General features: G+C 41.5%; 1 protein-coding gene across 1 annotated transcript; it reads left to right on the top strand.

Annotated features, from left to right (window-relative positions):
- Positions 1-922: 922 nt before the first annotated feature.
- LOC134501864 (radial spoke head protein 6 homolog A-like) lies at positions 923-10,069 on the top strand. Its single transcript, XM_063309858.1, has 6 exons — positions 923-1,506; positions 2,602-2,836; positions 5,011-5,769; positions 7,114-7,252; positions 7,529-7,646; positions 9,810-10,069. The coding sequence occupies exons 1-6, from the start codon at positions 923-925 to the stop codon at positions 10,039-10,041; spliced, it is 2,067 nt and encodes a 688-aa protein (XP_063165928.1). The 3' UTR covers positions 10,042-10,069.
- Positions 10,070-11,236: the final 1,167 nt, after the last annotated feature.

The raw sequence follows: 11,236 nt of genomic DNA on the forward strand, positions 1-11,236 counted from the left end.
TGTGCACATGTTGTCATTGTTCCATAAATATGGCTTGCTGAACACTGCAGAATTGTTTGCCCTGCATAACATCAAGCATGTAACAACATTCTATAGGGAAGTACAGGATATTTCTTACCAAAAAGCAGCTGGCAGCTCCAGATGACTCTTTCTGAGGTGAGACATCTCCATAGTCACCAGAAGTCAAGTTTGACTCAAGGGACTCTTTACCTAATTAATTTTGAGGCAAATAAAGAGCCAGGAAACCCATGTTGGACCATGAGGAAGGGGAGGAGGGAGATCCTTCAGTTCCCCTCAATAGCTCCAGCCAAAGTTGCAAAGGGGTTTATGACAATATCCAGAAAAAACTTCACACAATCATGGATTTTCTGTTCATTTCACATACACCATCATACAAGACGATCTGGAAATGACTTTGTAGCAGCCAAGAAAAGGAGCAGAGGGTCCCCTGGTGTGTACACGGCATGTGACAAAAAAGCTGCAACAGGGTCATGGCAGAAGAGTCCAGAGTGACCGCTAATCAGTGGAGCAATTTGGCTAATCCAGGACACCCGTGTCCTGTCCCTTTGTGTGTCGTTGGAGGGAGGCATGCAAATGACCGTGCTCACACAACAAACTCAACGATCATGGGGTTCAGCTCGATCTGGCTTCATCTCTTGGGTAAGCCCAGCCAACTGGATTTCAGCACGGCTGGTGAACAGCGCCCGGCGGTCCTGCCCGGCCGTTTCACGAGGCTACCGCTCGCGGCGCCCTTCTCTTCGGCTCCCGGGCTGGGCAGAGGCCGGAGCGGCGCAGCCAATCCGCTCTCCCTAGCAACGGCGCCCGGTTGACCTTGGCAACGCTCCGCGCAAACTGCAAAGCGTGAAGCGTTTCTGCAGCGGAAGGTGCTGGCGGCAGACCTCTCGCTTGCCCGCTTTACCACATGGCAGAGCCCCCCAGAGAACCGCAGGGGCCCGAATATGCGGAAAGCCGCCAGCCCCCCAGCCGGAACCAGCCGGACGCAGAAGCGAGTCAGCCGCCGGGCCAGGCACCTGCTCAGCCCCTGCGGAGCACCCCCTACCAGCCCGAGCAGCCGCGGCTGAGCGCTTACGAGCAGCAGGAAGGCCGGGGCACCATGTACCAGCCCCAGCAGGCCAGAGGCGCCCTTTTTCATTCGAGGGGCGGCATCCCCGATTCGAGGGGCGGCGTGTCTTGGCAGCAGCCGCAGCCGATCGAGAAGGGGAATGTTCAACTGCCCTCCAACGCCGCCGGAGGCGCGCTTCCGGATCAGGGACCTCTGCCGGGGCCGGGGAGTATTCCTGCCTCGGCGACCAGAAGCAGCCAGAACCTGCAGTCTGAAAGCGGAGGCCACGGCCCTTATCAGCCCCATGAACCTGGCTACCTGTCTCAGCTGGGCATGATGAGCTTATATGAAGACCAGCTTCCAGACCCGGGCCCTCGGGCTCTGGCGATCAACAGTGCCAAAGCCTACCTCTTGAAAACGAGCGTCAAAACGGGCGTGAGCTTGTGAGTAGGAGCAGAAATTGCAGGCAGTATTGGGTTCATCCACCATGCTTCGTTTAACTTTTGTGGTTGTGGGAAGCCAGCCGTTGCGAGTTTTCAAGCAACAAGTTAAACCATGGTTTAACATATGAACCAACCTGTGCATTTTAGAGCTGTATTGGGAAGCGGAGCAAAAAAATAAATCTAGGGCTATCTCATCTCTGCTGCAGAAACCCGACTGGGCACTAGATGGTAGCAAAGAGATAGAAGCATCATACCTTTGCATCCAGACCCTGATGTTTGCAATCCAGATCTGATAAATTTGCAAAATCTGTAACTTCAAAAGTTACCAAAAGTGATAGAAGAGGTTGATCTTGTTTATCTCCACACCCTTTACTTAAAGGTATTAACCACCCCCTCTTAAATATTATAAAGGAGCACTGAGCTTTTAAAAACATTTAAGTTCAAAAATAATAGTTTACAAGGTTGTCATTGGGTTAGTTTGCTTCAGTAAAACCTGACTTGTGTGGCCTATCTAAAAAACTAATACATTTAATAGGTCTATTGTACCTTGGTGGCAAAATCCACATGACTGCTAAATGACAACAAATAGTTTTCATTATCTCTTTACTGACATTTGGATTTTTGAAACCCTAAATTTGTTATGGCACACACTTGTGGATTGTGCCATAATAAATTTAGCCCACTTCATCAGATGCATAAAATATTACCTTGAGAAGTAGGCCACAGACTATAAAAGCTTGCACCATAATTTATTTACTATTAGATGTATATTCTGTCTTTTGTACAGGCGCTCCAAGCAGTGTACATAATACTCCCACTTACTGTTTTTCCCATGAGGCAGGTTGGGGCTGTGAGAGTTACTGGCTGAAAGTCACCCCATGTGCTTCTGTGATGGAGGGTGGACTAGAACCTGGGCCTCCTTGCTGCTAGCCCAACACCTTAACCATAATAAAATTTGTTATGCCTTCAAGGTGTCATACGTCTTGTTTTGACAAATAGTTGATTTTAAAGCTAGTGAACTAGCATGGGAGAGAAACATGCCAGCAATTGGTCCTAGCAGTTGGTCAATAGCAATTATTTCTCATAATTACATAGGTATGATCATCTTGCTGACATGTTGGCAAAGATTCTAGAAGAGCGGCCCAAAAATCCAGCAGATATAATTGAGAACATCAGTAAGGATGTAAAGTGTGCTCGGTTCCAGAAGAAACTGGACACCCTCCGAGATGAATTTGAAAAACATCCAACATTTGAAGTTGCTGAAATGTACAAGACTCTGTTCCAGAGGGTTGGTGGTGATGGCACAGATCAAGAACCAGAAGAGGAATCGGTGAGTCAATCCAATATGTAAGCATGAAAACATACATTTCCCTTCCTTAGAATACAAGGTGTAAGAAAAGTGCTTGAATAAAGTATTTTCTTTTTCCTCCCTCCTTTAATTTCCATCTCTCTCTCCTTCAAGTGACCTTTTCAACATACAGAAATCCTAGAAATGCACAGGTCATGTCATCCGGAAGTTATTTTTATATATATTTTTAGAACTTAATAACTTCAGCATATCTAAATTTCAGTGTCCTCCTTTGATTTCCAAGCTGCTAAGCCCATTAACAGGATTGCAATTAACTGTTGCTTTGTGGAATGTTTCTACTCATATTCCAGTGTACTCAGTTATCCTTGGGCTATTGGAAGAGGGGGCAATACTTATTTGAAGTCACTTAGACTACATAAGAATCTGTACTCAGAGTTGTTTTGACTACATACTATGCCATGCGAAATACATATATATCAAAGAAACCAACCTATGAACCTAAGTTAAATTAGTACCAAATAGACTAATGTGCAGGTTTAAATTAGTCTTCAAGGGAAGTATTTGCTGTACAGCAGAGATAGGCAATTTTATGCCTTTGAAATATTTCAGACTTTAACTCCCATTAGCTTCAACCAGCATGGCTGTGGCCATGTAGCCCCAAACTTTTGGAGGTCTACGATTGTCTGCCCCTGCTACACAAACTTGCCAGAAAGGTATGACATCTGAGGTGGAAATCTGATTCAGGATTGGGACAGACCTGTATGTCTTATCTTTCTAAATCAGCGTGATGCACAACACATCTGGAGGGCACCAAACTGGAGAAGGCAGTTCAGAGTATAACATTATAAATCAGCAATTGGCCTTAGCAAGGGAAGCATTCTCATTCTGCAGAAAGAACTGTTAGTGCTATCTTCACCCTCATTTAGAGTTAATGGCTCATATTAAATACTTAATAATCCATCAGCACTAACTGGCATATTTTCTTTGATTGGGAAAAAGATCTTCAGCCTCAGTTGTTTTGAGACTCTATGCAAGTTCACATGTCCATATTTGGATCTGAATCTCTTCTTTTTCTTCTTCATTTAGCTGCAGTTATTGCCAAGGAGTAGTAATGCCTCCCCAATCCAAGCTATTAATTAAAAAAATAATAACTATTATTTACTGCTGTAGCTAAGAACAGTTACAGCAGTTTCATCACTATGCCCTTTTTCTTTTCCTTAATAATTGAAAAGTGCAATAAGCTGCCAAAATTATTTAAAACTATAAACCCTTTAAGTCTATGAACATAGAACAGTAATGCCATCCAGAAAGAAACATGGGTCCATGCCTGTTATCCAAAAAATCTGGTGGAACTGATACATCTTAAACTGATCCAGAAGCTCAAAAGTCTCCAAACAATAACTGAAGGGAAAGGGAATTCCATACCAAGATACTTGTTATTAAGAATAAGTCTTTCCACTTATCATATAATGAATTGTTGGCAGATATGGAACCCTAAAGTGGATTCCCACTAGATTTTAGTTGACAGGCAGATATGTAATGAGTCAGGCACTTTATTATACGTTCCTTGAGGTCCTTGTTCTCAGCCATTTTTCCCCCCAGTTTTTGAAATCAGGCTAATATATTTACACATAGAATTCAAAGTTATTTTTAAACAATACAGTAACACTGATAAGTAAAATGCAACCAGAAGAGCTTCATGGTAATCGTCTTAACCAGTGTTGTACAAAGGAGATAAACAGAGAGACAGACAGACAAATCTTCTATCAGTATATCTCAAGCAGATACTGTATTCTCACACACACACACAGATACATATTTACATTATGAAAGATGGAGATAAATGTTTGTGGGATTTTCTGCATAATTTTCATAAACATGTTCATAGGGTTTGCACCATGATTTAGCTGGTCAGTTTGATCAAAAGGAGTATTATTTGCTTCTCCAGTTAGCGCAGTAAAATGTTCAAGGTGGAGCCCTGCGTTGTAGCCTTGGACATACTAATTTTTCAGTGAACATTACGTGGGAGGAAAGTTGCAAGGTTGTGTACTACTTGCGAGTGAATCCTATTAAATTCAGGCCACTGGATTGGGTTATAAATGTGTTTAGGATTGCTCCAATAAGAATAAATGCTTATACATAATGACAGACTATTTCATTATTATGCTGATCTAACTGAAGGTTTTCCCCTCTAGCCAGACACTCCTCTACCCAATGTAATGGAGATAGCCTACTATTTTGAACAGGCTGGAATTGGTTTGAGCTTGGAAGAATACTATCACATATTACTTGCCCTCAAACAACTGCTTGCCACTCATCCAATCCAGACCTGTCGCTTCTGGGGCAAGATCCTTGGCATCGAAGCAAACTATATTGTAGCTGAAGTTGATTTCCGTGAAGGAGAAGAAGAGGAAGAAGCAGAGGAAGAAGAAACTCTTGAGGAAGGATTAAGAGAGGGAACTGAGGTCAGGGATGACGACGAAGAAGAAGATGAAGAAAAAGATGAGCCACCAAAACCCAACTATAAGCCACCGCCAATAATACCAAAAGAGGATTATCGGACAGGGGCTAATAAATACACTTATTTTGTTTGCACTGAACCAGGCAAGCCATGGGTGAAATTACCACATGTGACCCCTGATCAGATAGTGAATGCCAGGAAAATTAAGAAGTTCTTTGTTGGAAAGTTAGATGCCCCCATTGTGAGCTACCCACCTTTCCCAGGCAATGAGGCCAATTATCTGAGAGCACAGATTGCCCGCATTTCAGCAGCAACACAGGTCAGTCCACTCGGGTTTTATCAGTTTGGAGAAGAAGAAGGGGATGAAGAAGAAGAAGGCGGAGCTGGAAGAGACAGTTATGAAGAAAATCCTGACTTTGAACCCATTCCTGTGCCAGAGATGTTGGAAACCCTTTCCAACTGGGTGCATCATGTACAGAATATTTTAAAACAGGTATGCTTACCAGAATCTGCACCTGTTGCTGGTATCAAAATATGTTTCAGAGCCCCAGTAGAGCTGTAGTATCTATCAATTACAACTCTAATAAATTTGTTTTCTTACACGTTCCAGAGAAAACATCTTCCATGAAATGTTCTGTATAATTCAGGTTAATGGACAAGGATGGAAAGCTTTATTGGTTTTGGCCTCCTTGGTAATAGAAGTGTTTTACATGCTCGATAAAAATATAAGAAAACAAACGCAGAATAACCTCTCTTCTGCTAGTGTTCCCCGAGCATAGATACTGAAAAGCATCAGAAATAGAATAATGCTGGAAATAGTATATAGTTGTCAAAAAGCCACTGATAGTCTAATCTGCCAGTATTTATGTACATAGATCCTTCTACTGACATTATCTGCCTCTCACCTGTTATCTGCATTACACTATTAATGATATGAAACAGGTGTAAGATTCTGATAGGGGAACAAGGGCAGGACAGTCAAGTTTATCTTATTTAGACTTGCTATGTAGTTTACTTGGACTCTGGGATTAGATATATAAATATTGATGGTTTCTGGAAATTAACTATTTCTGCTCTATCTTAAAGCAATGAAATGGGAAATATCAGAATTCTGACAATGGGATAATAATTATACATCTGTATGATGCTTTTACATAATTCTGCTTAATGTAGTTCACAAAGTATACAAATTAGCTTTCTGCAGGATTCATAGCTACAGCAGGCAAGGATGTTTTGGATCTGCAGTATTGTTTTGGTTATATTTTTATCCCCCCACCCTTTTATATAAAACTCAAGGTGGCAAACATACCTTAAACTCCTGCCTCCTATTTTTCCCCACAACGACCACCCTGTGAGGTGGGTTAGGCTGAGAGAGAGTGACTGGCCCAAGGTCACCAGCCAGCTTTCATGCCGAAGGGATGAAATTTAGAGCGCAGTAGGCACTCTACAACAAAACGTATGCACTTGTAAATAGGAAGTGTAATTGAAGATATTTCATAAATTTCATATGCTTACCAAAACATTCCCAATTATATTTCTCATACATACATACATACATACAAGTATATAACCAAAAAATGTTAAATACTCCTGCAGGCATGGCATGATTTTACAATACCAGGAAGCTCACTGGTCCTGCCAAAGCCTGACTGAGAAGAGCTAAGACAGGGCTGAGGCCAGTGGAGAGAAATTCAGTCTCTGCAGTGGCCTTGTGGGCAAATGCGAACCACAAGCAGGATTTTTTATCTTTCACGGTAACAACAGAATATTGTCCAGCTGGATAACTAAAAAGCAGTCAACCTTTCTGTACTGTGACTCTTGTTCCTTTGGGTGTTAGGGGCGCTGTACCTGGGTTAATCCCTATCAAAAGTCAGAGGAAGAAGAGGAAGAGGAGGATGAAGAAGAGAAACCAGATGAGCAAGAGGAGTTACAAGAAACAGGACCTCCACTTCTCACGCCACTGTCTGATGATGCAGGTACTACAGCAGAAACCTTCCATGGCTGATTCTCCTTTCTTCACAGATTTTGTCAACATGGATGTTTTGGCCAGGGAGAAAGTAGGCAATGGTCAATAACTGAGTGATTTTGCTAAAAGAAATCAACTCATCACACAGTACACAATTAAACGTAATAGAAGGACTTATTTTTCTACACAGAGGACCATAGTATCTAACCTTTAAGTTTATCCTGATACCATAATTTGCTAACAAAGTATTTCTCCGATATCCTCAAATCAACTTTTTTCTTAACAGACATTCAAAACATCCCTCCGTGGTCTACTGAAGCTTCAACACATTTAATTCCTCAATATGCCCTTGCTGTCCTTCAAGCTAACTTGTGGCCTGGCGCATACTCCTTTGCTACTGGAAGGTAGGCAACAAGGATCAGTTTGATTTTCTGATTGTTTCTGGTTATAAGACCTCTGTTTTGGGACTTTACATCTCAATATTTCAATGTTTGACTTCCTTATTTATAGAGAACTTATTTATACACTTTCTGTTAAAGTCAAGCCAGTGGAATTTACTGAGTAAACATCCATAAAATCATATTTTCCACAACAAAATTTTGGATGAAGCTTGGTATACATAAATATAATACAATATGCCCTGTGTCCTTTTCTTTTTATAGCTATAAATTGTAGCACTGACCTGTTGGAAAGAAATTAAGAAGCTTGGGATTCACTCCCAGCCTGCATCAGCATGATAACTCTCTGAAAACAGAAGAGAATAGGATAGAATTTGCTGTGGGAATAAGATGCCAACCTACAAAATAGGTTGCATCCAGCCAGTGTCTACAGAGAGAAAAGCCCAGAAAAAAGTTCCCCAGTGAAGGGGAAAGGTAGGGTAGAGAATAAGGAAGATGACCTTGATGATGATATGCAGAAGCTGTTGCCTGGGCAAAAGGGGATGAAGCAATTTTTAAAGTCCAGAATGGCCAGATAACATTTGGAAGTGGCTCAGACAGATACCTCCCTAATTCACTGAACTATGAGGAGGAGGTGGTACAACATAGACTTACAAGATTCTATTATTACAGCCAGTCTCACTGAAAGCAGTTTTAACCTTCCTGTGGAATGGATTTCCTGGTCTGGTATACCTGGTTGGGCAAACAGGCAGCAAGCCAACTCTTCCATTCTGAGCTCCCTCCCGCCTCTCCCCTGATCACATGACCTATGCATAGCACTGCCCTCTGCTTCCCAGTACACTGGAGAAACACTTAGATGTAACATGAGGGGAGACATATACCATGGCCATGGTTGGTAAGGCATTGGAAAGAATTGTAGAAGCCATGCTTTCCCTTCTGTCCAACCCTACATAATGCAGGGAACAAATTATATAAAGGTGATTGGGATTATTGCAATGGGCTCACCGGCACAATAAACCTCTGAAATCTCAACAGAATGGGACCAAATTTGGTGTGGAGAAGCTGGCTAAAGAAAGGTCAGATTTAAAAAATGTGCCAGATTTAACTGGGAGGCTATGAAGAAAAAAATCCAGGAAAAAAATCTCCAGTGAATCTCTATGGAAGAGGGACTTTGTTCTAAGGCTCTCTCCTTCCCAGGCATGCAACTCAGCCCGGACTTATTGTTTAGAGGTTGGAAAGAATTCCCAAAGCCATATTCTGCATGGTTTCAACTTGCTCACACCTCAGTTGTGGAAACTGCACAATCTGCTCAGCATGGACCAGGAAAGTGTAGCCACACTAAAGAGGACATTTCTAATGTGTTCTGAGTTAAGGGTTTTTAAATTAAGCATTGTCTGTGACCACATTTTAATTCTGCAGCTAGTTGTTTGTAGAAAAGCAGCATTAAAGTGCCCTATTATACAAAATGCGCATTTTGCATTAGTTTAAGAATTTTCAACATAGAGCTTTTTAATTACAGTGATGTACTATCAAACTAATTTTATAAACTGATATCTTAAAACTGATATTTAACAAGAGATGTCAATTTCATTTGCCTGAGTTTCTGGTTACATGAAACAAAGCCAAAATAGTTCAACCATGAAAAAGAAATTGCTAAAGGCCAAACTAGATGTAACATCAATGTACATGTTTTGTTGGTAGCTAATAAGCTGTAAGATGTATAGGCACAGGAATACCACTCATGTATTTTTAAAGCTAAAATCTTGTTTTCTGGGAGTAAACCCCATTGGACTGAAAAAAATTTGAATAGATGTGCTGTGCTGTGAACCTGCAGTGCATGCAGAATGGGCAAAAGAGGGAGAAAATCTGGTGAGACAGATGCAGTGTCTAGACCAGTATTTCTCAACCTTGGCAGCTTTAAGATATAAAGCTGGCTGGGGAATGATGTCCACACATCTTAAAGTTGTCAAGGTTGAGAAACTCTGGTCTAGACTGTAGATCAGTTTTCCCCATTCTGGTGCAATCCAGATGTACTGATCATTTTGGCTGGAAATTCTGAGGCTTGGGAGTCCCAACTTGATTGGGAAAGAGTAGTGTAGATTCCCTCCCCTCCAGCCCCCCAATTAGATGACTCTGTTCATTAATGTTGGGATCTTCTTTTTCTTTTAGGAGATTTGATAACATCTACATTGGCTGGGGTCACAAATACAGTCCAGATAATTTCAGCCCTACATTGCCACCCCCAGTGCAGAGCGAATATGTTACTGGACCTGAAGTCACAGAATCACTTGATCCAACTGTGGAAGAAGAGCTTGCGCTCAAGGCTGCACAAGAGGAGGCATTGGACGCAGAAGAAATGGAAGAGATGGAGGAGGAGGAAGACGAGGATGAGGATGATTAAGCTCTAAAGAGCTATGATAGTTGTAGTAGTTTTTCTATGGATTGGTAAACTTTTCTATAAATGTATTCTGATAAACACTGTATTCTATAATATATAGCTTATTTCTCAGTTTCAAATAGTGTTTTGTGATGTTTTGTTCTGAACTGGTGTTTGATTGTGGGAAAACACCTTTGCTATGTGCAGTGTAATTCTATTATCTATTTTTGTCAGAAGTAAATCCCATTTTTATTGGGATTTTTCCCAGGCTTCACTACCCTTCACAATATCAATAAATAAGGCAGCAATCTTAAGTACCCTTTAAGTACAGACTTCGCCAACAACAGGACTTGCTTCTGAGTAAACAGCAATTTATCAAATCCCTCCCTCACAGAGTACAATGATTTTACCTTTATGATATAAACTTTGACTACATACACATGAGGTAGAAAGATAGAAGACTTGGTTTAAGAGGACAGGCCACAATGGTAACCCTCATATTTAACCAAGCTTTGCCCTTCTGTTTTCAAAAACCAGAACTTGTAATCTGCAACAAATCTTGGATCCAGATCCCAGTTTTCAGCATGCCATAAGGGCAGCTGTTTCAGTTAAACAGGTTAAGCCTAGACTTCCAGCTGATGCACTCTAAAATAAGAACAAATTTTAAGATACTAACTTAAGATGTGTGAGCACAAAAGTATTTGATTATATTGTATTGCATTAAAATTTAATGTACAGTATGCATCTACCAGGGAGCTAGTTTGGTTTAGTGGTTAAGGTACCACACTAGAAACCAGGAGACCATGAGTTCTAGTCCCATCTTGGGCACAAAGCCAGCTGGGTGACCTTGGGCCAGTCACTTCCTCTCAGTCCTAGCAAGCAGGCAATGGCAAACCACTTCCAAAAATCCTTGTCAAGAAAACTGCAGGGATTTAGTCACCAGGAGTCAACACTGATTCAAAGGCGCACGCACGCACAAACATACACACCACTTTGCTTTTCCAAGCAAGTTGGTAATGGAAGCATACAAATTGAATAAATAAATAATCCAGACTTCTGGGGGAGGTATGGTGAACAGCTTCTTGTGGGAAATAGATCCTGTTTTGGTTTTTACAAGACAAAAACTGCCAAAAACTGGACACTAGAGGAGACTAAAGATTTTAGGTAGAAGAAAGATATTTAGGCTTGCAAGAAGCTTATGACAATAAAAATACTGGAG

Source organism: Candoia aspera, chromosome 8 (assembly GCF_035149785.1).
Source record: "Candoia aspera isolate rCanAsp1 chromosome 8, rCanAsp1.hap2, whole genome shotgun sequence".
NCBI lineage: Eukaryota > Metazoa > Chordata > Lepidosauria > Squamata > Boidae > Candoia > Candoia aspera.